The 27,379-nt window shown below is 36.5% G+C and overlaps 1 protein-coding gene and 1 non-coding gene across 2 annotated transcripts; one reads left to right on the top strand and one right to left on the bottom strand.

Annotated features, from left to right (window-relative positions):
* Positions 1 to 8,192: 8,192 nt before the first annotated feature.
* On the top strand, positions 8,193 to 26,462 carry LOC101556348 (testis-expressed protein 47-like). The gene is made up of 2 exons (XM_055121245.1): positions 8,193 to 8,376; positions 25,891 to 26,462. The coding sequence occupies exons 1-2, from the start codon at positions 8,193 to 8,195 to the stop codon at positions 26,460 to 26,462; spliced, it is 756 nt and encodes a 251-aa protein (XP_054977220.1).
* On the bottom strand, positions 22,103 to 22,209 carry LOC129400481 (U6 spliceosomal RNA). The gene has a single exon (XR_008627716.1). It is a non-coding gene; the product is annotated as a U6 spliceosomal RNA (small nuclear RNA).
* Positions 26,463 to 27,379: the final 917 nt, after the last annotated feature.

Raw genomic sequence — 27,379 nt, 5'->3', positions numbered from 1 at the left:
CATACTTGAGGAATACATACTTTATTTTCAGGGAACAATAAAGTAAAATTCAGAAAGTCATATGTATTTTAAAACCATTTATTTTTGAAATTACCAGAGTTATTATACAACATTTGAATCTAGAGGTACATTTTAGCATTGAAGACAATTCTTTTTTTTAATTAATTTATTTTTTAATTAATGAGTCACCGTGAGGGTACAGTTACAGATTTATACATTTTCTTGTTCATGTTTCCCTCATACAAAGTTCAAGAACCCATCCCTTCACCAGTGCCCATTCTCCACCACAAATAAACCCAGCATCTCTCCCCACACCTCCAGTCCCATCTCCCCCAACCCCATCCTGCCACTGTGGCAGGGTATTCCCTTTTGTTCTCTCTCTCTAATTAGATGTTGTGTTTTGCAATAAAGGTGTTGAGCGGCCATTGTGTTCAGTCTCTAGTCTACATTCTGCACGCATCACCCTTCTCCCACGTGGCCTCCAACCACATTTTACTTGGTGTTCCAGAATGTGAGGCCAGCTTCCAAGCCATGGAGTCAACCTCCTGGTACTTATTTCTACTATTTTTGGGTGTTAGTCTCCTACTCTGTTATTCTATATAACACAGATGAGTGCAATCTTTCTATGTCTGTCTCTCTCTTTCTGACTCATTTCACTTAGCATGATACTTTCCATGAAGACAATTCTTTCTATACAATATAGAAAGATGTGGGACATTTATCTATCTATCTATCTATCTATCTATCTATCTATCTATCTATCTATCTGTTTATTTATTTATTTTGCTTTTTGGGTCACACCCGGTGATGCACAGGAGTTATTCCTGGCTCTGCACTCAAGATTACCCCTGGAGATCCTCAGGGAACCATATAGGATGCTGGGAATCGAACCTGGGTCAGCCTCCTGCAAGGCAAATGCCCTGCCTGCTGTGCTATTGCTCCAGCTCTGTATTTAAAACCAATTTGTAATGTCTTTAGATGACAACAATGAGCTCTGTTCATTTTATCCAAAGCAGTAATCACACATCAATGTGAAGTTTAGACAAGTATTTTAAAGACTAATGAATGTTTTAATTTTAGAATTTATAAGGGAGAAGAGTCAAGACACTTTTATTTGATTTTATATAATTAATCCTAAGTAACCAAGTTGATATACCTTTTGAAATAGAGCCAAAATATACTAGCTTTAATCTCTATCCTTCCCACAAACAATCTAAAATTTTAGAAAACTGTCCTGTTATCCTGCTTGTTAATTTTAAATTAGTCCACACAGCTCCAACTTTCCTTGAACTTCGAAGTAAAATTTCCAGTAATGAGGTCACAATTTTGAGTGACATTCTTAGCTCATTGCTTTAAATGGTCTGAGTCAACATGATTAGGATTCTAGTTTTCTGCGATAGCAAGTGTAAGCATTTAATTTTTTATATGCACAATAGTGACAGTGTTTTATTTTTGAGAGTACATTGATAACATATTAATGACCTAAACTTAAAAAATATCGAGAACATAGCAGTGGATAAAATTACAAACAGTCATGAAACGTTTCTTGAGAAAGGGATTATTAGATTTCATTACCCTTTAAGGCAAATTCCCTTTGTATTTCTTCCATCTTTTACCATTTAATTTTCACAAGTTAGTCCAAAATCCTACTATGTATTGTGTTGTGTGGTCTTCCATGATGTTCTAAGTCTCATATACTATCTAATAGAAACTGAATCTTTTCAGTTTTATTAATAGTACTATTTGTTATTTGTGACTTTAAAAAGTCCCCCAAGAGTAAAGATTAAAATCCATGACATTAGGAAGTCTAACAAAAATCAGCTTCTCTCTTCCCTGTATCTCTGCTATAAATAACCAAGTCCAAAACACAACTAGCTCTTGACAACTAAGGCTTCCAAAATGGTCTCTCTACTTTTATTTTTACTTTCTGCTAAACAGTTTATATAAAACTCCCTGGGGGATTTTTTTTAATCTCTAGTATTGAGGGATACAACCTAGAGGCTCATCTATGTGATTCAGATGCTCTATCTCACCCTTGAGTGAAGTTTTTGAACTAAAAATATGATTCTCTTTCTATGTCTGTCTCTCTTTCTCTCACTCTTTGTCTTACTCTGTCTCTGTCTCTCCCTCACACACACACTCACATACACACCAACACACACACACAACCTCACGCACACGCAACCTTATCAGCTCACACACTCTACTTAAATCCATTCCATGGCAATCTAGTTTTTATTAAAAAAAAATCTAAGTTTCTTTCAGTAAAGCCCCTTTAATTTTATCTCATACAACTCACATGAACTCAGCAAAGATCTAGATTTTTCTTAACTAAAAGTTTTTCAGAATTTATCACTTTTGCCATGCACTTGGTCTGTAACAGGCATATTTAGTTCTCTGTGTTCCTTTATCCAGTATCACCTCCTCATAGAAGTCTTCTTTGAAAATATATAGTGATTTTTCCTCAGCTGCTATCTTTCTCTTTAGATTACTTTCTTTGTAAGACAAACTTTTCTGTCCTTCCTTTGTCCTGATTGCGGAGTGCATCCAAAGCTGGTTTGTGAAATCATCTTTCAGTTATGTGGTTCTGAGTAGCAAACCAGTTTTTATTCAGTATATGCAGTAAGAATTGCAGTAGCATTCTACAGAAATCATTGTTTCTCTCATTTTCTTCAACATTGTGGCGAGCCTGGTAATATCCTCGGACAAAGGAGAAAATGAATGTATGACTTGATGTCTTCATGAAAATGGAAAGAAACTTTACAGGATATCAGGTGAAACAGTGGGAAAAAATCAACACATAAATAGGGAATATTAATAATATATTTGCTAGGTTGATAAATTCAGTATTTTACATGATACAAGAACTATTTTAGATAGTCATCAAAATGCTGTCTCTGTGGAGCTGGACAGATAATGCAGGAGGTAAGGCATCCTTATGACTTGCAGCTGTGGGAATTTCTCCCATGGTTGAAATCCCCACACAAATGGTCCCTTGAGCACCACCTGAGGTCACTCCTGAGCACTGAGCCAGAGTATACTATGAGCACCACTAGATGTAGCTCATATCCATATTCTTAATATATATATATATATCACTATGGAACTCCAAGTTATGTTTCCTTTCTTCCTTTATAACTTTATTTAATTTACAACTACTCTATAATTTTTTGTAAGCTGAAAAGCAAAACAGGAAATATAAGATCAGGAAAAAGTGTTGAAAAATTGTTTCACACTATACAGCAAGATGAGGAAATGCTTAAGTGCGGACAAATTGAAAGAACACAATAATATAAAGTCAACATACATAAGACTAAGAGATAGTCCCACTTCGCCGCGCCCGCTGCTCCAGTATGACTGAGGAGGACAAGGGAGATGCTTTGGACACCAGCAGCCCACCCAACAACCTGCAGTATGTGATTTGAGCGTTTCCTCCAGGCCCCCCTCGCAGGGGCCCGGCGTTGCTCTTTTTTTAAATCTCTCTCTCTCTCTCCCTCAACCTCTCCTGGGCACAGCACAGCCTCCACCCCACTTCTCTGAGCACAAAATGGAGACACGCACCCAAATGCGCAGCACGGCTGGCAGGGAAGTACCGGGCTCCGCCCACCTCGGACACTTAAAGAGAGTGCAGTCACGTGGGCTTTCCCACTTCGCTGTGCCCGCCGCTCCAGTATGACTGAGGAGGACAAGGGAGCTTTCCCACTTCCGCCCGTGCAGGGGCCCGGTATTTCTCTAGGTTTTCCCATCTTATGAGCACCATAAAAGGGTAAAAGATTGTAACGATAGAATTTCAGGCAGAATTTTCCCTGGACTTTATACAGAAACCCAAAACCTCGTGGCTGCGGCAGCGGCCGCGCGACCTAATGTCATCGAATCATCAGCAATATGAAATGGTTCCCTTTTAATGGGTCGGACTTTGGTGGGAAACCCGAACAAGAATAGTAAGTTTTTTGTTGAAATATTGAAGGCAACCAAAATGGTAGCCATCTCTCTAGATTGAACTAAGCCATATCCCCACGCCAGCTGAGAAGAAATATCCTTCTTTCTCGGGAAGAAACGCGGCGTGGCGTTAACCATAGTATGATGTCCATTAAGTTGACACGGACTTGGTGGCATGGGAATGGGATACAAGGGAATAAAGTATTATGTACATGGAACAGCGGGACACTGGTGGAATTTCGAGTCGGGGCCGATACCAGCACACTACTTTTGGTTCCAGAAACTGCAGACTTTCTACCAGACTATCAACTAAGCCAGAGCCCCACGCCGGCTGATGACAGGAAATAACCATCTTTTCCGTTTTTTTTTTCCTTTGTCAGGCAGTGTGGTGAATAGTAAACAGGCGTGAACTCAGTGGTGCGGGACGAGGGGGGAAAAAACCAGAAAAGTTATGTAACAAACAATGGGACTTGTTTGAAACCCCAGCAACAATAGCGAGTTATGTGTTGAAACAGAATGTAACCAAGATAAAGCATAAACGAAGTGAAACTTATCAATTACAAGGGCCGGGATGGGGGGGGGGGGGCGCGAGGTATACTGGGGTGGTTGGTGATGGAATAGGGGCACTGGTGAAGGGAAGGGTGTTTGAGTATTGTATAATTGACATAATCCTGAGAACTATGTAACCCTCCACATGGTGATTCAATAAAATTTTTTAAAAAATAAAAAATAAAATAAAATGAAAAAAATAAAATGTAATTCTCATTCTTTGTCAGCTTTAAAAACTAATTGCTTCAATTCAAGTTTTGATTCTGCCATTCACTAGCTTCTCGTTCTTTGAACCCATTACAAAAGTTCTGTAAGCTTCAGATTACTCATCGGGCAACTGGGAGTTAGAGTACATTTAGACAATAAACATTTTGAGAGGATCAATTGGAACAATAAATTTACGGCACCAAGCATATTGCAGTGACTCAACAAATACTTGATTTTAAAGTTATTATGGTTTGCTGGTCTTTTATGTAAGTATCTGTTACGGATCATGGCCTCTGGGAAAGACATTTCTGGACAGATAATTAATGTTAATAAAATTTAAATATATTAATTGGACCTCAGTTAAAAAAAGACTAAGAGATATGGATAACCAGTACAAAAGTATTCAGGGCATTAGGGCTAATAAAGTTTTTTATATCATTTAAAAAAATTCAGAGATTCTATATTACTTCAATTATTTTTTTAAATGCTGGGCCAATCTGCTAGGATGTTTTAGTCAGTACATTGTATAAAACTTATGGAAACTTGTAAAAATATTGGATAAAAAGTTGGAATATTAAAGTGTTCTGTTACTATAAGCATTCCATGTACTTATATAAATATAAGCTAAACTTAGATGTGCATATATGTGAATTATTATTAACTAAAGTAAATGAAATTAAAACATTTGATGTCTATAGTGAAGATAAGTTAGTTTTTAATTCTACAGTAGTATAGCTACACAAAGGTAGAGTTTTTTTTTTCTTGGGATCAATTTATAATCTAATAGAATGAAGAATTTAGAATTTCAGAATATAAACTTCAAAGCTTCAGTTCATGCTACATTGGCAGAACACTTCCTCTTCTGCTTGGTTCACCTCTTTGAACTATGTTAGTAGCTAATCTTGTCAACTTGTATGATCTAAGAGGGGCATACCAGATAATTCCTGGTACTTTAGAAAAACTTTGATCTTCTACTCCCTTTTTCCATAACTGAAAGAACATTTAGAAGTGAATCTAGTGCAAAAGGTTCTATACAGAATCATTCTCTTAGACACAAAATAACTCTAACTGGCTAATCATAGGGTCTTTTCTTCCAGTTTTACTGTAATACAACTTCATTTTTTACCCACTTGGTATGTATTCTCTGTTTGCTAGTTCATCATTAACATTTATACTTATGTGTAATTATTACTTCGTAATAGATAAGTTCTGAGTTTTATGTCAATCTTATTTTAAATAGGATGTAAGCATATAGGCCCATTAAGTTAAAACATTTAGGGGAACTGAATTTCATTTGCAATATAAATATAAATTAATCATTATTTGCTTATGTTGCTTAAAATGAATGAAAAAAATCAGGAAGTTGATGCAATGCATGACAATCAGCAAAGCATCCAGGTTGTTTTCAAGGATTTTCTAAATAAGCCATTACATTTTGAACGATGACTAAATATTTATCCCTTTCTTCCATTGTTTCTACATGTCAGACCAGATTTCTGCTTGGCTTATATTGCATCATAGTTTTGGAAGATGCTGATTAAATAATACAACTCAGACAAAGCAATCATTTTCTTGTAAATAAAACTAGCAAGAGAATATGTTGAAACAAATATTTACCGATTTCTGATACTAAAGAGAAAAAAAATCATATTATTGTCTTGTTAAAAACAAACAAAAACCAAAGGTCTACTTATGTGTAGACATGTTACTTCTATAGCATGAGTCACTGTTGAGACATGTAGATAGCTGGATATTATATGATGCAAAAGATGCCCATATAGATATTTATATACATATATATTTTATAGATACTCCATATAGATATATATATGTTAAAGTATAGAAGAAAGAATAAATTTTGACTCAGTGTCTATAGGAGAATTAGTCCTCACAGAAAACTGAAAAGAAGACATTTGATCGAAATTATGAGTTAGGTGATTTCAAGAAGAAAATATGCAAGATACAAAAATTAAAAAAAAACCTTGACTCTACCATGTAAAGGAATATTCCATATTGAGAACAAAAGCATCCTAATGTCTTTCTGAATTTAATTTGTATGTTCTCAAATTATTAGAAGGTTTAAGGGTTTAATTTGTATTTCATCTGATATTTAATTCCTCCTTAAAATTAACACAAGCAGAATATGGGGTATTTTTCTTATTATGAATTTGTCACGTTGATTGCAGAAATGGCAGTCCATATTTGGAAATGCATCAGAAAGCTATAATGACGAATATTGCAAAAATATTGCAGGTATCTGCCTCTGTATAATTGATCTTTGTATTTTGCTACTGGCAAAGTCATAAGACTAGAGTCTGAATTGAGAAGGGCTTTATATTTGTTAATTCAACTAGCCTAACTAGCTCCTAAAGAAATTTTCTAACTCACGATTTCTCTGATCTCAGGGATATATAATCACTCTGCAATAAATCCCACTGTGATCTACTTCCTTCAAAACTCTGTAAAGTGTGTAAATTCTATTAACTTTTGATGCATTTTGAAATTTGTTCCTATTATATAAAATAGTGCAAATGGAAACTACTGGAGACTGCTGCATTGGGATTAAAATACAGGACAAACAGCTATTGATATTGATACAAGAATTCAATTTATATTACAAATTCATGGAATGCTAAAAAGAATATTGTACTTAGCAATAGAATTATGTGTGACTATAATTTTATCTTTAATTTAGGTTAGTATGCTAAATTGTCTCAGAAGTTTGTTGTATCTTAATTTACAACTAACAAGAAAAAGGTACAAGTCTGGTTTAGATACTGCTATTTGATTGACTGATAACGAAATCCCGTTGATCATTGAGTTGCTCCAGTGGTCTCAGTAACCTCTACATTTGTCCCATCCCTGAGATTTTAGAAGCCTCTCTCTTCTCGGCCTTCCCAACGATGCCGCATTGGAGGCTGTTTCAGGGTCAGGGGAATGAGAGTCAGCTGGTTACTGGTTTTGGCATATGGATACACCATGGGAAGCTTTTGAGGCTGTCCCATGTGGGCAGGAAGCTCTCAGTAGCTTGGTAGTTTCTCCCAGAGGGAAAGGTACGTTATAAGATATTGCTTCTGGGAGCTTGCTTTAAAGTTTAATCAACAGCCAACACTTTAAGGGTGTTGGCTGTTGATGGGATTACACACACCTGGGTTCCTCTGCCGGGGCCTTCATGCATGAGGCTTGTCAAATGTGTGGAGAGGGGCCTTGAGCATGGCTGTGGCTAGGTTCCAGTGGTCTTTGGCCTCCGGGAGCTCTGCTCCGGGTGGGGAGAGAAGCTGGAGCCCATCCCATCTGAAGGGCCCTGGGGAAGACAGCCAGGTGTGCGGACAAGAGACTCTGTGATTGAGCACCAGCTTTCCCCTCTCTGTGTGGTTCTTAGTGGCGGCGGGAGTCTGCAGGTGAGTGGAGGGCCAGGGCAGAAGCTTCTCCCCTTCCCACTCCCTCTCCTATAGGGAGTAAGTCCGGCGACCAGGGGAATTGTACTCCAGTGTGCCATGGTCGAATGGCCAGGACCCCGACATCTGGTGCCTGAACAGGATCAGCGTGGACGTGGACAACACGGACATTGCTGGAGGAAGATGGCAGTCCACTTTTGGACCATGACACTCCTTGTGGTCACCATGAATGCCACCGGACACCAGTCATACAACCTCACTCAGGAACTCAGTCTTGTGGGGAGTAACAGAGGACACCAGTCATACAACCTCACTCAGGAACTCAGCTGAGTGGGGAGTAACAGATTGGTGGTCCCAATCACAGAACAACATCCGGTTGGGACCTGGTTCCTGATTTGATCATGTGACTTAATAGAGTATGAGTGGGATATGTCACTACAGACGTCAAGGTCCAAGGCCTAAAGTGGGGACCCAAAGGCGCTATTTTAATACTGTCCAAAAAAAAGGGAGTGTAGTTTGCCCTCAAACAGCAACAACTATATATCCAAAACACTACTTGGCATGTGTGTGACACAGCGTTTGATAGAAACTTGACTTTACTTTATGAATCAAATGCAACTATGATTTAATTTCTTTAAAATAAATGACATTAATATTACTTTTGAAGTTTTGCATAAGGCAAAAGTTCTTTAAACTTTTGTTTATTAAATAAAACGCAGGGATTAATTCCTAGTTATTAAGTGTTAGAAGGCTAGAATCCTTTTTACAGAGTGTAAGATTCCTGGAATGATTCCATGTTCAATAAAGGCTGCCATTGTTTGAAGACTCTGTGAAAGCAGGGGAAGCTGTTGATATTTGTGGGTAGCAGGAGCAACTGTTAGTGGCTGAGTGAGTCACAGAGAACTTAAAGGATTCTAGAGACCTTGTTGTTCAGTGATATCCACTTGACCATTTACCCTAGTGGTTTTCTCATGCAATTTTTATGGAAGGGGAAAAATGCTATGATGCCCCACCAGGAAACAAAACTGATATACAGGTTTAAGAACTATGGCTGAAGTGTGAAGGTGAGAATGGAGTGTATAAAGAGAAAATTGGCCTTTGGATTCTAACCTGGAGATATATGGCTTATGAAAAGAGAGCCAGAGCTGGAATTATTCAATTTCCATCTTTATTTTCTTTTATTCTTTCCAAGTATTTATAGGCACACGACACTGTTTACCATTAGCAGACCAAGAAACAAATCCATGGCTTTGCAGACCAAGCTAATATTATTCTGAGTAAACAGTATCATAGTTAAATTAGCACTTTGTTTGACTATATCTGGGAGTGAAAAACAAAGTTCATCAAGATTATCATACCTACTTTAAGTTGCCCATATTTCTTTCCATGTACTTTGCAGTATGGAGAACCACATACCTGTCAGAGTAGATAGTGAGATTAAGAGGTATTTCTAGTTAAGGAAGTATAAGGGAAGAATATCTATTTATAATTGACAATGTGACTGATATTTTCTTTTAAATTATTAGAATTCTGAAATTATTTAAGCAATCATGCTCCCAAATTATAATAAACAGAAATAATTTCTAAATAAAACTTCTCTCAGAATGTTAATAATGAAAAGGGATTTATATATATGTATTTATATATGTATATATATCTAAAGACCATCACAAATGGTCCTTAGAGTACATCCATAAAAATATTTATTTAGAGGACTGTCCATAAATATGATAAAAGATAATTCTTGCAGTATATAAGCATTTTTATTTCCCAATATATATGTATGTTGTTGGTCATATGTTAAGAGTTAAATATTAGACATTTATCTTAGTCAAGAGAGGTACAAAAGCTCATTTTTGACTCATTTAACTATGAAAGCACATGTATCTTCCCTTAAACAAAATATTTTAAACTCAATATTTTATCCAGTATATAGACTCAAATTTGTAGCAATGTATTCATTACACAAAGAATATGTGGTTTGTCTAGAAATTAAAATGTATTTTGAGATCTTTAAAATCTTTAATTGTATAAGGTTTTAGGATGGAATGATTAAGTAACCTATCCTCTGATGGTCTAATGGCACCATCTTTGGAGTCAGCCAATCAGGGACTGGAATATTATCCTTAGTATTTAGGACGGCAGAGAGTCTCTTGCCCCCACACCTGGCTGTCTTCACCGGGGCCCCTTGGAAGGGATGGGCTTCAGTTTCCCTCCCTGCCCCATGCCGAGCCCCCGAAACCAAAGACCTCCGGAGCCCAGCCACAGTCATGTTCAAGGCCCCTTTCCTCACGTTCGGATGAGCCTCATGCATGAAGAGGAACCTAGGTGTGTGGGACCAGGGGCTGAGATCTCCAAGCCTGCTCGGAGCAGGCCTCTTCTGCCCAGATCCCCCATTTTCCAGTAGCTAGGTAGTCACACCCAGGGACTGCCCCCAGAGCCATGTAATCCCACCAACGGCCAATATCCAGAGACTATAAAACCAAGATCCTGGAAGCGTGCGGCCACAAAGTGGCCTCATGACATCTTAGAGCCTAGTTCTCACGCTGGATGAACTTGGCAAGCTACCGAAAGTTTCTTGCTCACATGGGAGAGCCTCACAAACTCCCTGTGGCATATTCATATACCAAAACCAGTAACAATGCTGGGTCTTATTCCTCTGACCCTGAAAGAGCCTCCAGTGTGGCACCATTAGAAAGGACGAGTAAAGAGAAGTGTCTAAAATATCAGGGCTAGGATGAATGGAAACGTTACTGAGACCGCTAGAGAAATTCGATAATCAATGGGATGATGATGATGATGATGATGATGATGATGAGTATTTAGGACTGGAGCGATAGCAGAGCTGGTAGGGTATTTGCCTTGCATGAGGCCGACCTGGGTTTGATTCCTCCATCACTCTCAAAAAGCCCGGCAAGCTACTGAGAGTATTGTGCCTACACAGCAAGGCCTGGCAAGCTATCCGTGGCATATTTAATATGCCAAAAACAGTAACAACAAACTCATAATGGAGATGTTACTGGTGCCCGCTTGAACAACTGGATGAACAATGGGACGAAATTGCTGCAGTGCTACAGTGCATTTACTAATTGAGGGCTTAAGCAAGCAACTTCAATTCTCTAAGTCTCAATTTTCTTATTTAAAAACAAGGATCCCTCTCGGAGAGCCCGGCAATCTACTAAGAGTATTCTGCACGTATGGCAGAGCCTGGCAAGCTATGCATAGTGTATTTGATATGCCAAAAACAGTAACAATAACAGGCCTCATTCCCCTGATCCTGAAAGAGCCCCCAATATGGCCGCATTGGGAAGGATGAGTAAGGAGAAGTTGCTAAAACGGTTTGATGCTCTTCATGTTCCTGGAGTGAGCAGACACCATTGGGCTATGGTGTCTCAAACACAACAGGGACAAATGGAGAGTTACTGCCGCCCACTCAAGCAAATTGGTGAACAATAGGATGACAGGTGACAGGTGAAAAACAAGGAACTAAAATTTCTCTTTTTCACAGTCTGATTGGAAATATTGAATAAGATACTTTACAGTGTCACATAGTGAAATTATCACTTGAATAATTTATATTTAAATAGCTCCCCTTTTTGCTTTAATAACTTTATCATTGTGGTGTTTTTGTTTCTTTATTTTATGTTTTGTTTGGCTCACCATCTTGGTGTAGCAGTTTGTTGCTGTTTTCTAGTGAACTTCATATACATTTTAAATGAAGTTGAAAATAAATCAATAAAAATCACAACATATGGGTGAAAACTTTTAGAGCAGTTTTGGGATATATGATATTTATTTATTGCCTTGTCTGTATGAATGAATTTTTGTGCCTTAAAAATTTCTTTATCAAAGTGTTAGAGGTTATTTAATGCATTATCTGGAATAATTATTGGAATAAGTTTGAAGTGAGAGCATTATCCCGAAGGAACTAACTTTTTAGAACTATCTAGAATTGCTTCCAGTTCCATCTCACATGCAACCTATGATGGTCTGATTATGGGTATTAAGGCAGCCTTGAAGATCTGTTTACCTTTTCCCATTACACCTCCATTGAAATTGAACCAAAGAGGTGAATCCTGATATCAAGGCTAATGTTATACATAGGTGCATCTCAAAATTAAATTGGACTTCAGCATATTTCAGTTGGAACAATTCATTACTTGCAGCTTTACTAAGGTGCATGCCTATTTGTACACTTTTTCTTTTCTGAGATAATATTTATTAAGATGTTATGGGTAGCATTGCTTTAAATCTAGATACTAGAGAAGAGTATGTAGAACATAGATTTTTTTAAAGCTTCTATGCTGGTGGTAATATTGCATATCAAAAGATTATGCAGTTATGATATATATTTTCTTAATATAGTTGAAGGAACAAATAGAAAAATGTAAACACCAGAGTTAGTAACAGACTGCAAGATAAAATTAATTATAATCATGGAGTGATAACATTTGATGCAGATGACTGTCTTTTTTTAACATATTATCATGTGCTTAGTCTAAACCGCTTTCATTTCTAAGATGTTTTCCTTTAAGTTACATATGACATTCATATTTCTAAATAAATTGATCAGCTCTAGTTCTTCATATTGATTACCAGCATCATGTAATACAATTGATATTGATCACAGCTTCTTTTTCATGTATTTATATATCAAATACCTCCACTACCCAGCCACCACCACACTCCGGGCCGCTTTCCCAACACACCATAAGACACTTGATACCCATTTTCCATAATTTCCGCACGATATTTGATGAGGTTCAAATATGGTGTGAACCATGGAAACACCTGTAAGGGTGATTGGAGACTGCCCTAAAAGCCTCCATCCCTTTCAGAGAGCCTTGCAAGCTACGAAGAGCACCCTGCCCTCGCGGCAGAATCAGGCAAGCTACCCGTGGCATATTCAATAATATGCCAAAAACAGTAACAACAATGGGCCTCATTCGCCTGACATTGAATAGTCCCCAATACAGCAGCGTTAAGAAGAATGAGCAAGGAGAGGCTGACAAAATCTCAGGGATGAACTAGACTGCCAAAGCAAAGAAAAAATAAAATGACTGCCTATACTTTCAACACACGTATACTGGCATCAGAAGCATCCATCGAGGACCTGATGGTGCAAGTGCAGAAGATTAAGTATGACATCATTGGTCTGAATGAAATGAGAAAGCATTGACCACATCATGCCATTTTGACACTGGAGAAGAACTGTTATTCAGAACATGTGACAACAGAGGTGTCTGTGTCACAATGCCACAACGGTGGCATCATGTCTTTGTCAACACAAAGTTGGCCATGAGCATTGATTAATTTGAATGCCTAACAACCAGAATTGGACGATTATGCTTGAATAGATGTGGCTCACTGCCAGCAGTTTCTATCTTTGTCGTCTATGCACTGACATACAACTATGATGAAGAAGAAATTGAGAAGTTCTACATGGAGCTGTAGAAGTTCTATAATAAGACCACACCTTCTACAAGATCATTGTGGGTGATTTCAATGCCAAGGTAGGACCCAGAAGGTCATCTGAAGAACTCCACAGTGAGACCCTTGGCCTAGAATGGAATGAACAGGGTGAGAGACATAGGTGCATACATAGGTGCATGTATGCTTCAACATGTTCAACATGTCGATCAAGACTATCCATGATAATTTAGTTCCAGAAAGCCAAATCTAAACGTTGGAAATGTGAGTCTCCCGGTGGACAGTTCCACAAAGAAATTGACCACATCATATTTAATCGAGGGTTTTGCCTGATTGATGTCGCTTTTGTCCCAAATTCCAACCAGGATCAGACCACCGTCTCTTTCGTGCAAAATTCTGCTTCACAGAGTGAGGAGAATGGTCTGCAAAGCTTAAGTTTAAGAAGAGAACTGTCAGAACGACCACCAACTGGGAGCTATTTGGCACTACTGTGGCAGCATGGGAAGATCAACATCAATGAGTAATTTGATCGACTGGTTCAGCACCTCTATGACTGTGTGAGCAATGCAGAAAGTGGGAAAGCCACAAACAGACTACTGTCTTTGGATTTTTACCAACGTGGATTGTCATGAGCCTTAAAGCAACCGCAAGCTAACATCCAAGCTCGCAAATCTGTGCAGAGAAGCAATAAAGGAAGACCTCAAAGCGAGAAGAGCAGCAGTGTTGGCTGATGCAGCATAAGCCGGTAAAAGTATTCGGTGTGCTTACCTGTCCTTCGCCAACTACAAGACCAAAATGACTGCCCTCCGAAATCCTGATGGATCTATCACATCTTCCAGAAAGGCAATGGAGAGGATTATTCATGACTTCTACCTAGATCTCTTTGACAGCCACGTCCACCTGCCCACATACCAAATTCTTCAGGATGGATATGTCATTCCAAACATACTCCCTTCTGAAATGCAACACGCCATTTTGTTGGTAAAGACACGTACAGCACCCGGTCCAGACAAGGTCAGACCAGAACACCGGAAGAATCTTCTGCCAGTACTTTTCAATACACTGGCTCAGCTCTTCACATGCTACCTTTCTGAATGCAAAGTTGCGTCCCAATGGAAAACCAGCAGGACCATTCTGTGGTACAAAAAGGGAGACACCCACAACATCGGCAACTATCGCCCAATCTGCCTGTTGTCTGTCTACAAGCTGATCGCTCGAGTGATCCTGATTACAATAGGCAGAACACTAGAAAAGGACAACTATGCGAGCAAGCCGGGTTCTGAAAAGGATTCAACATGATCAACTATATCCACACAGTGACCAAGTTCATTGAAGTTTCGTGAGAGTTCAAGATGCCACTCTGTCTAATGTCCATTGATTTAAAGGCCTTTGATTCTGTTGAGGCTGAAACGGTCATCAAAGCCCTAGCCAAACAGGGTGTTCAAATTCTGTACATCAAGATCCTCCACGAGCTTTATCACAGATTCACCACCAGAATCTCACCATTCTACAAGGAAGTGACCATTGAAGTAAAGAGAGAGGTTTGGTAGGGTGATACCATTTCACCAAAACTCTTCAGTGCCACCTTCGAGATCGTCATGTGACAACTGGAATGAATGTGAAGGAGTGGGAGTGAAGATAGATGGTCACAACTACACCACCTCCACTTCGTTGATGACATCGTTCTAATATCACAAAACCTTAGCCAAGCAACACAGATGCTGGCCCACTTCAACCACGAGTGTGGAAATGTTGGACTGCAGCTGAATCTCACCAAAACAATGTTCATGAAAAACGAACTAGTCCCTGACATTCCATTTGCTCTCAACAGAAAGAACATTTCCAAATGCAGTAGCTGTGTGTACCTGGGTCTAGAACTCAACATGAGGGACGACTTGACACCAGAACTGTGCAGGAGGAAGAGAGCATTGTGGAACGCTTTCAAGAGCTTCGAGAAGTGGTTAAGAGGACAAAGAACCTTCAGGCTCGAGGCACATATTTTCAACTCCACCTTTCTTCCTGCACTAACATAGGCCTCAGAGACCTGGGCCCTATGCAAACAGGACGAGAAAGCAATTTGGGTATCCCAAAGAGGAATTGAAAGAGCTATGCTTGGAGTATCATGTTTCACTCAAGTGAGAGAAAGAATGTGGAGTTCCGACCTCCATCAAGGATCAAGAATCAGGGATGCTGTCTCCTTTGGCAAACCTTCAAAAATCAGATGGGCCAGACATGTAATGCGATTTAAAGATGACCGCTGGGCTAGAGCTGTTACTGACTGGATTCCACAGGACGTCAAAAGACGGTGCAGTTGCCCACATACGAGATCGTCAGACTTCTTCATCAAAACCCTGAATGAATGGTTTGAGGCTCTTTGTGTTCATGGAGCGAGTAGATACTATTGGGCTACACTAGCACATGACAGGGATAAATGGAGACATTACTGGCACCTGCTCAAGCAAATCGAAGATCAAGTGATACAAGTGATATATCAAATTTAAGTTTATAATCCCCAAAATGTGTTATCTCCCAAATTTGTGTTCAATCTAGGTCTTTGCTCTGGACTCTAAAACACATATTAAATTGCCTAACTTTTCAATATCTCAGCTTTCATCCAATAAACATGTTTAATCAATATGATTAAACATATTTCTTCATATTTCTCTATTTGAAAACTGTCCCATTTGCTTTCTCAAACATAACTAATCCCTAATCTTATCTCTTAGAGACGTTAGCACTTAATATTCCTTTTACTTATTGGTTATTGAAATTTAGTTAGTCACAATAGATATCTTTATTTATAAAGATTCATATATTTAATGGACTATTTTCCTAAATTAGTGTTCCAGATGCATTTTTAGGGTTTTGAGAATGTTGCCAAATCATTTTATAGATGAATTAAACTAATTTAATTTTTATCCAACATTATATTAGTGTTTTCCTCATTACAGTCTCATGTATAGTGAGTGTGATCATTTTTACAATATACGTGCCATGAAACTTTACATGCTAGTTACTCAACTGCCATTTCTGATATTGAAACCGTCCTTATATTTCATTTTATTGAATTGTCTTTGATTTTTGCCCTCTTTGCCTTTGTACCTATACCTTGTCCAATTACATATTAGTGCTTTACATTATTATTTTTCTTGTCAATTTCTCAATTTTATTTATTATATTTTGAAATCAATGTTTATACGATATGGTTAATTTTTAAATTGTTTTAATATATAATATATTTTTGGATATAAAGCATATTGTCACTATTATTTATATGTGATTTGGGGTTCACACTGTAGAGTGTTCTGGGATCTCTCCTGTTGGTGATAGGAGTACCATATGCAATGCTAGGGTCAGCTACATGCAAGTCAGGAACCTTAACCCTTGTATTGTCTCTTCAGCTACCAAGCTGTCATTTTAAGCAGAAACTCTTTAAGGAAGGAACATAAAATTTCTGAAATTTTATTCACAGGTATTGCAGAAAATATATTTTTGTAGGCACTTTTAGGTGTTTATAAAAAAAGTTGCCATTCACAGTGCATGGAGTTTAATGTATATCTCCAAGTAAAATCTTACTAAAAGGGTTTGAAGTATTTGTAGTAAAGGTTACTCTTGTGCAATATCTAATGTTCTTACCAAAAATGCGGCAACAGTGCAAAGCAGGTGGAGCAGAAAAATAAACAGAGGTTTGCTGCATAGATGATTGTGACTTAGAAATGCACTTCCATTGATAAACTGTCAGCATCAATTGTACTTTCAAATTTTCCTCTTCTTAGAATTTATTCTCTGGTACCAATTTCTAGCCAAGGAGAATGACATTGATTGTAGATAATTGAGACTGAACTTTTGGGGTGATTTTAAAGGTGACTTTAAATCTCTTCATATTTTGCTTGTTGGTATTTTAAAGATCTAATGATAATGATCTTATATTTCCAGCCAGGGAAAGCTAAAAAAACTTCCATTACTGTAGATACTCTGTCAGAGACAATTTATTCAATTGAATTTTTTTCTTTTCCCTTTCTCCCCCCCCCATTTATTTATTTAATTTTGTATCTTTAGCTAAGAATGACACTTTCTTTTATTTTGCTTTATTGCAGAATGTGTTCTAAAATTTACCCAATTATGAATTTATATTAATACTACTCCAGTGGATCAAAATTTGTTGGTTTTCTCAGTAATTCTGTCATCTCCAGGGTTAAAAGTGGTCTGTTTTACTTATGAACAGCAATATCACAAACAGTTTGAGGTGAAAATAAAGGGTCTCTTTGGACTCCAAGAGAATTTAAGTGGGCAGAATGTAATTGCCCAAGTTGGATTTAAGCCAGAATGACAGGGTTAACATCCTCACTAACATCCATCCTAATTGAAGAAAATTGAAACTAGCAACAGTTGACTTTCCAAAAATGTGAGTCATATAACTTTTCCTAGTATCTTTTATTTTCCCTTTATTGATAGAATCCCAGGCAAGGACTGGATTTTTCCTAAATCAGCTGTCTATTACCAGCAAAATGCTCTTGTTCTTTTACGATATGAAAGTCCAATCTAGATATTAATCAAAAGATTTATGATTTATGAGGAAATGTATATTTTCCTCTAAACACTAAACACATGGCATGAAGCCCAGTCTTGTAGAATTTGAAAGCTTTTTTTTTGCTCTGATACTATATCAAATAAAATGATGTACTTGTATAAATCCATGGAAACTTTAAAAAATAGAATTCTAAATACTACCAGCTTTAAATATATTTTACACTTTCCACAAAAAATAAAACATCCCCTTGACTGTAGTATATTTGTTTCATTAGCTTGCATTTATGTACTTCTACACTGAAGTTTGAATACTTTAGAGCCTGTTCATTGGTTTTGAAATTTTTTGTGTGTGAGTTGAGGTGGTTTGGGGTTGGGGATAGGCAGATCTCCCAAATAGTACTCAGGAAGTGACAGGCTCTTCCAGACTTACAGGGGCCAGGTTGGATTAATACAGATTGTGACTTAGTAACTCCCATACTATCTCTCTAAACCTTAAAAAAAATATTTTCACCTAAAGAGCTTCATCACATAGAAAATGCCAAAAAAATGAATATATGCTTGATACAAATTATGGAAAGTTTCTTATTTATTGACTTGAACAATTAACTGTCTGATGTACATGAAAGGAATAGTGTACAATTTCTCTTTTTAAAAGATTACTTTTCTTCACTGTATCACCGTATCACTGTATCACTGTCATTCCATTGTTCATCGATTTGCTCCAGTGGGCGCCAGTAATATCTCCATTCATCCTAGTCCTGAGATTTTAGCAGTTTCTTTACTCATCCTTCCCAACGGTGCCACATTGGAGGCTCTTTCAGGGTCAGAGGAATGAGACCCATCATTGTTACTGTTTTTGGCATATCGAACACGCCACAGGGAGCTTGCTCAGGCTCTGCAGTGCGTTACTTTTCTTAGATTAATTAATTCCTGCTTTCTCCTTTTGTTAGATTATTCTCCACTCATGCTCAGATACACAAATATTTTCTTATTTTTTTCTAATGTAAGTGATCAGTATCTCTTAGTTACATGCATTGATTAACAATACAGGAAGTTCTATTTCTTACTCTCTTGGAAATTGTTTTTAAGTTTAATCTAGTTTAAAATGGCAAATCTTAGAAAGACATTCCCAGTGCAGGGTATATTAATGCATTGCCCAAACTAGATTTCAGCTATTTGTTTTTCAAATGACTTTATAGCCAGACTCAGGAAACTGTGTTAAGGTAGAAATTGGGTGTGTAACAGAAAACTAGAACAATCTTTAAGGGGAATATCAAGGAAATATATATTAGTTCTTGGGCTTTGCTTTTATATGAATAGTGCCATTCCCATAATGGTTGGAACCTTGAAACTCTGGTAATAGAGTTGCTGATGTCCATGTCAGAAAGAGACAGAGTTATATGTGTGATATAGTATGCAGATACAGACCAAAAGAACATGTAAAAATTGAAGTGACAAGAAAAATTTACTCTTCTGTCTTCTTAAAAATAGGTGTTTACACTGTGATAGGATTGGATTTGGCTTCAATAAAGGAATCTCTAAATTTTTAATTTTCTCAGATGGAGTCTTCTAGGTTTGTCTTTTATCAAAGTTCAGAAAGTTTGGTGATTTATTTGATGCCGTACATTTTATGAAGCTTTGTGTGCATGGCCTGGGATTAGGACAGGTGTCAGTCAGAAATATACCACTACTATAAAAAGTGCTGTTTTGCAGAATTTCCAAGCCAATTTAAAACCTATTCATTCTTGATGTCTTATAAGAACTATTAGTATCATGGGACTTACAGCCCAATTTTCTGACTGAACAGGTTCAGATAATTTCTAAAAAGCTTATGGTAAGCAATTTTAGAGTTTTGCTAAGATGCTTATTCTACACGTCCTCTCCAAAGCAGAGCAAACAACTCTCATCACTTAATCTTTGTTTAAATAGTGTTTGATTATCTTGATATAGATTGCTAGTGATAAGTAGCAAGATTCTATGCTAACTTTCTCAATTAGTACATAGCATAAACCCAGAAAGCTACTAGTTTTGTTTTATTTCAATACTAGTGTTAATGTATACTTCTAGTTTAAGATAACTAGTGATAAATTTACTATTAAAAATGTATACTATCTTCCAAATAGTAAATTTAAGTGATATTTATTGTGTGCTTCTTTCTACCTTCCTCCCTCCCTTCATCCCTCTCTCCTTCCTTCCTTCCTTTCTTTCCCTACCTTTCTTTCTTTCTTTCTTTCTCTTTCTTCTTTCTTTCTTTCTTTCTATCTTTCTTTCTTTCTTTCTTTCTTTCTTTCTTTCTTTCTTCCTTCCTTCCTTCCTCCTTCCTTCCTTCCTTCCTTCCTTCCTTCCTTCCTTTCTTTCTTTCTTTCTTTCTTTCTTTTCTTTCTTTTCTTTCTTTCTTTTCTTTCTTCCTTCTTCTTCCTTCCTTTCCTTCTTCCTTCCTTCCTTCCTTCCTTTCTTTCTTTCTTTCTTTCTTTCTCTTCTTTCTTTCTTTCTCTTTCTTCTTTCTTTCTTTCTTTCTCTCTCTTTCTTCTCTCTTCTTTCTCTCTTTCTTTCTCTCTCTTCTTTCTTCTCTTTCTTTCTTATCTTTCTTTCTTTCTTTCTTTCTTTCTTTCTTTCTTTCTTTCTTTCTTTCTTTCTTTCTTTCTTTCTTTCTTTCTTTCTTTTATTTCTTTCTTTCTCTCGAATGACAAAAAGTGTTCTTTTAATTTTTTTAAACTTTTTTTAAAAATATATATTTTTTATTTTATTGATTCACCTTGAGATACAGCTACAAGCTTTCATGTCTGAGTTACAATCACACAATGATCAAACACCCATCCCTCCACCAGTGCACATTGCCCACCACCAATATCCCCCACCTTTCCAACCCTCCCACTGCCTCCTTGACACACAATATTCCCTATATTCTCTCTCTCTACTTTTGGGCATTATTATTTGAAAAACAGATACTGAGAGGTTATCATGTTTGGTAATTTATCTACTCTTGGTAAATATCTCCCATCCTGACCGATTCCTCCAACCATCATTTTCTTTTCTTTTTTTTAAAATTTTTTATTAGTGAATCACCATGGGGTAAAGTTACAGATACACAAACTTTCATGCTTGCACTTCAGTCATACAATGATAGAATCCCACCATCATTTTTCTTAGTGATGCCTTCTCTATTCAAGCTGTCCTCTCCCTGCCCACTTTGAGGCAGACTTCCAACTATGGAGCAATCTTCCTGACCCTTCTATCTACTGTTGTTGGGTGTCGGTCTTATGTTATCTTATTTTATACTCCACAAATGAGTGCAGTCCTTTAATATCTGTCCCTCTCTTTCTGCCTCATTTCACATAGCATGATACTCTCCATGTCTATCCACTTATACTCAAATTTCATGACTTTATCTCTTTTAACTGCTGCATAGTATTCCATTGTGTAGATGTACCAAAGTTTCTTTAACCAGTCATCTGTTCTAGGGCACTTGGGTTGTCTCCAGATTTTGGTTATTGTGAACAGTGCTACAATGAATATATAGGTACAGATGTCATTTCGACTGTGCTTTTTTGCAGCCTTGGGATATATTCCCAAAAGTGATATTGTGGGGTCATATGGAAGCTCAATTTTTAGTTTTTGAAAGAGTGTCCGTATTGTTTTTCAAAAAGGCTGGACCAGTTGGAATTCCCACCAACAGTGAAAGAGGGTCCCTTTACCCCACATCCTTGCCAACACTGGTTGCTTTTGTTCTTTTGAATGTGTGCCAGTCTCTGTGGTGTGAGATGATATCTTATTGTTGTTTTGATTTGCATCTCCCTGATGATTAGTGATGTGGAACATTTTTCTCATGTGCCTTTTGGCCATTTAATTTAATTTTTATAAAGTTTTTCACAATAATTTATTACATTCACTATTCCAATACCAATCCCACCACCATTATACCTTCCCACCACTATTATTTTGAATTTTCCCAACCACCATCCAAGCCTGTCCCAATAGCAGGCCCTAAATAATTTATTTTCTATTGTTTGTTATAAATAATTCACTAAAATGATCCAAAAATGTTTCCTAAAACTATGGAATGCTTCATAAATTTGCATATTACCCTTATACAGGGGTCAGGCTAATCTTCTCTGTATTGTTACAATATTAGTATATGTGCTGCCAAAGAGAGCAAGAAGAACATTTTTTCTTTTTTAATTGTCTTTTGGGGTCATACCTGGAAATGCTCAAGGGTTACTCCTGTCTCTGCACTCAGCACTCCTGGGGGGTGCTTTGCAAACCCTGTGAGATGCCAGGGATTGTACCCAGGTTGGCTGGGTTCGATCAAACCACATACAAAGTAAATGCCCTACCCACTGTATTATCACTTCAGTCCCTATTTCTTCTTCTTCTTTTGTAACTACCTTCCTTTCTCTAGATTTCAACCCCCAAAATATTTACTTAATGGTTTCTATGTGTTGAGTTGACTATATATGCTTCAAGACCTAATATTTTTGGACAAGGAAAGCCTACTTATTTTATTGTGGTCAAATAATAAAGGGGAAAAAAGGTCAGCAGTCATGTAAATCTGAGCAAAAGGTGCAGAGGCATTTGTTGTTCTGACTATGCTTCTTCCCTTCTGAACACCTTTCTAGTTAGAGTAAATGGGAATCATAAGATGTGCGAGTAAATGTGGTTGTTGGGAAAGAAATGGTAAATAAGTCACCTTGATGTACACCTAGAGGAGAGTGTAAATGACCTATGTGTGTCTCATCTGATGCTTCTACTCTGGAGTTTAAATGTTAGAAGCATGCAGCAAAACACTGACTCCTGCTGAGGTTATTTTTCACAGCAAAACTGGTGGAGTTGAACACTTAGTAAGCATTCTCTACTTATCTTTTAAGTTCATATATGGTAGTATAAACAGAAATAAAATGTTCGTGATTTTCTTCATTCCTTTGTATCTTTGTCAGACCTTGTATTCTAACCTTTCTCACTATTATTTGCATTAAAGCATATTCTTTTTTTAAAAAATATGTATTTTCCTGTTTAAGTCAACCAGATAAAATTTTTTTAAAATAAAAGTCCTGACTAATAATAAAGAAATGTAATATCATAATGGCATGACTTGCTTTGCATCTGAAATTTGTATCATAAACTTTCAGAGATCAATCTGAATTGGCTATAATAATTGCATAACAAATGTTAATAGTGCAACTAGAAGCTGGACACATAGTACAGGGCAAGGTGTTTACTTTGCATCTGGCCATCCAGGTTGGATTTTGATTCTGGCATTGCATAACGTCCCAAGAGTGCCATCAGGAGTGACTGCAGTGAGCACTGCCAAGTATAATCCCAGCACCCACTCCCACCCTGTTCCCAACAAAAAAGTTGTCAACTAGATCAAATTAAAAGTGAAAAAAAACATAAATCGCAGAACCTTTTGTCTATATCCACTATATTATGTATAAAATACTGAATAATTAGTTTTAGATGCTTTCAAAAAGCCAGTTTTATCTTTTGATTTTGGTTATGGCCCATAATGAAATTTTAAGTAACTGCTATTTCTAACAGCAAGAAAAAAGCTGAAGATCCTGAAAAATTAACCACTCTTTCTTGTTCTAACTGAAAAATGAGGTCAAAGTACTCTACTGCCCCTCAAATTTGAAGAAACAAAACAAAGAAAGAAAATTTCAACTTACCCCCTAGCAGAAACCTCCAAGGAAACTAGTGCCACAGTACAAACCTGCAATTGCAATCGATAAATTGTCAGTGGCTTGAAGAGGAGAACTGTGAGAGTTAAAAAAAATAAATAAACAAACCAACGAAAAACCCACAAAAACTCTTGTAGTCTCCAAAAATGAATTTTCACTTCCAAGAGTTTGACCAGATCCTTACAGTGAATGGGCGAGTGTGTTTGTAGAGGTAGTGGTGTTGGGTGGCTGGGGAAATCCAGCACACACTCATCTGCCTTCAAGCAAAGGGAAAGGAAAGGAAACATATTGAAAAAGTACACAGCTTCCTATTTGTGGATAAAACTAACTAAGGAGAAACTTTCTTAGCAGAGTCCAAAAGTCATTGGAGTTCTCTACCAGAGCTTAAAATATGGGAAGAAATGTTTAAATCTCACTGACTAGTCATTAGAAAAAGGAAGAGTTTGATCAATTTCATGCAATACGTCCAATAGGGTATACGTGTGTGTGTATAGCATATATATATGCATATATGACTTCCCATTAGATCTAATTACAGGGGGAATTGAAAAGGACCTTTGAACCTTGGAGTTCAAAAGCACAGAAAAACTAAAATATAGACTTAATCATAAAATCATAGAACATTTACTCTGCCCACCTCCGTACATACTACCATATGACTAAAGAAACATTTACTCAGTTCTTTTCACTTGATGTTTTTTTTTTGTTTGTTTGGTTGGTTTTTTTTTGCTTTTTTGGGTCATACCCGGCGATACACAGGGGTTACTCCTGGCTTTGCACTCAGAAATTACTCCTGGCGGTGCTCAGGGGACCATATGGGATGCTGGGATTCGGGTTGGCCACGTGGAAGGCAAACGCCCTACCTGCTATGCTATCGCTCCAGCCCCCTTCACTTGATGTTTTATTAATGAAAATTATAATGCCTATTAAAACATATTTTAAAAAATAAATAAAAATAAAACATATTTAATAAATAAAAACAAATTATTTTAGTGTAAATAATTTGTCAATTGTAAAAATTTTATTAATAAATTTTTAAATAAATAAAATGAATAAAAACAGAAGACACATTTGAAGGATATAACAAGAATTATAATCAGTAATATATAGCAAAGATGCTAAAAATTAGACTAAAATTTAGAATAGGTATAATAAATATGCCAAATTCTCTGTTGTATAAAGCAGACACACAGATGGGCATGTGTGGAGAAGTAAAAATTCTTAGAATTAAAAAGAAATGCTAGAGATCAAAAATGTTCTAACAAAAATGAAGAATACTTTTGATCTTCTCATTTGTATACTGGGCATGCTGAGGAAAGAATCTGTGAGCTCAGAGATATATTAACTAAAAATTTCCAAATGAGATAAAAATACAGTAAAAGAGAAAATAGGAGGAAAAAGTATACAGAAACACATTATAATATCTAAGAACCATAGGGCAATTACAAAAGATAAAATACATAGGAAATCAGAAGAAGGTAAAAGTGGAACCAATACATGAATACATGAATCAACAATAAATGAATATTTACCCCAAATTAATGTTATAAAACAAATCAAAAATCCAGGAGTCCAGAAACCAGCAAGCACATTAAATGTTAAAAGAAAACATTAAAATTAAATTAAGATAAAACATTAAAATAAAACATTAAAATTCAATAAAGAATACATGTAGACATATGACTTTCAAACTTTAGAAAAACATATCTTAAAAGAAATCAGAGGGGAAATGCACTTTACCTAAAGAGCAATAAAGATTAGAATTGTATATGCCTCTTTACCAGAAACTAAGCAAGTAATAGACACTGGAAGATGTTACAAGGGTGTTTAGGAAGAAAGCCTCCATCAATTTCAAGTTCTGTACCCTGTAAAGATATCTTCCACAAGTAAGACAGGGGCCCTAGGGTATGATTCAGTGGTTGAGTGCATGCCTCAAATGTGCAAATCTCTGGATTTTAGCCTAATATGAAAGTGGTTTTCCTTTAAAGGAAAGGAATAATTACATCCTCAGGGGAAGAGTGGAGAGGAGAGAAAGAGAAGGAGGGAGCAAGGGAAGGAGGGAGGGAGTGAGGGAGGGAGAGTGAGAGAGAAAGAGAGAGAGAGAGAGAGAGAGAGAGAGAGAAATTTTGCCAATAGATTTGTATTGCAAGAAAATTTTAAAGAAGACATTTCTGACTACTATGAACAACTGTTTCAGTCAATTTCAAAACATCACATTGGAGAAGCTGTGACAGGATTATTGCTAATCTATCCTACTACTCTTCTACACATATTAGAGTCCTCCAATGATAATCTTCTAAATATTCTTTCCGATTATGTTGAAGTTAAAAAGAATAAAACAGATTATTTTATCCAAGGAATGAAAATTATAGTTGTGTCCCACAATATCCCAACAAGGATTTTTGTGCAATGGTATACTTCATTAATAAATGTGCCAGTAATGTATCTCGGTGATGTAACACAATCACAGTCTTTAGAGGAAGTTGTCAAAGAGTTTCTTAAACAAATTCATAAACTGGCAGTCTACATTTTTAACACCATTAAAGTGGGCAATAACGTGCCAGATGACTTGCACAAAACTGTACCTGAATTACTCCTCCCAGAGCAAGTAATAATGTATTTGTACAAATCTAAAGATTTCATGGATCCAGAAACTTTCATAAACATGTACAATAATCCCATTCATATCATCTCAGATTCTGAGATTGTATGGCCTGCTCCGACCCGATTCTAGGAATGACAGCAATGATGTATTCAACAGTTTTAAGGGATTAATGCTACTTAAACAAATAGAAAATATTTCTACAACTACTCAACTCTGCGACATGTATACAGGCAATATACTCATATTTTACAGAATATGTTAAACTAAGCTTGACTATTTGTGGTTGCTTTGCCAATAAGTTGTATATATTATTTTAATAGGTGGAGGGGTTTAATGCATTTATAATAAATTCTTTTTTAATTTAAAAAAATAAAAAAGAAAAAAAGAAAATTTTAAAGAGTAATTTTATTATAATGTATTTGTGCTATGCATTAAGGTGTAAGCTGTTGCTTGAAAGTGGATTTGGAATAGTGTAAAGGTATATTGTAAATTTAAGAGCAGCCATTAGGAATACTTTTATTTATTGTAACCTATATGTTAATTCAAATGAGAGAAAATTTAACTACAGAAAATACTAGATTAAAAACAAAATGAAAATAGAAACAAAGAACAATGGCAATAAATAGACAATGGCAATAATATGGGAAATATTAATCCAACTACAATATTACTTTAAATTGTTAGTGATATAAAATATAAAAATTTTAAAAATTGTCAGAGTGACTCAAAATTAAAGCTCTGATTATAGAAATATGCAAAAAAATAAATTCAAAAATTGAACATATTCAAAATAACAAAAGGGTAGAGAAATAGATGCTGTGTGTTAGACTTTATTGTTGTAAGCAGGGAACAAAAGAAATGAATTTCTCAAAGTTCTGGTTGCTAGAAGTTTATAATTAAGGTACCAGTAGAGTAGTTTCCACCCTTCTCTTTATTTGTAGGCAACTGACATGCTCACATAAGGTTATTTTCCTATTTACTATGTAAAAAATAGAAGGAGTGGGGGTTCTCTGATGTCTACTCTATAAGGACACGAATTGTTTTAT

Source organism: Sorex araneus, chromosome X, assembly GCF_027595985.1.
Source record: "Sorex araneus isolate mSorAra2 chromosome X, mSorAra2.pri, whole genome shotgun sequence".
Taxonomy (NCBI): domain Eukaryota; kingdom Metazoa; phylum Chordata; class Mammalia; order Eulipotyphla; family Soricidae; genus Sorex; species Sorex araneus.
This window is presented reverse-complemented; position numbering and strand designations above follow the sequence as displayed.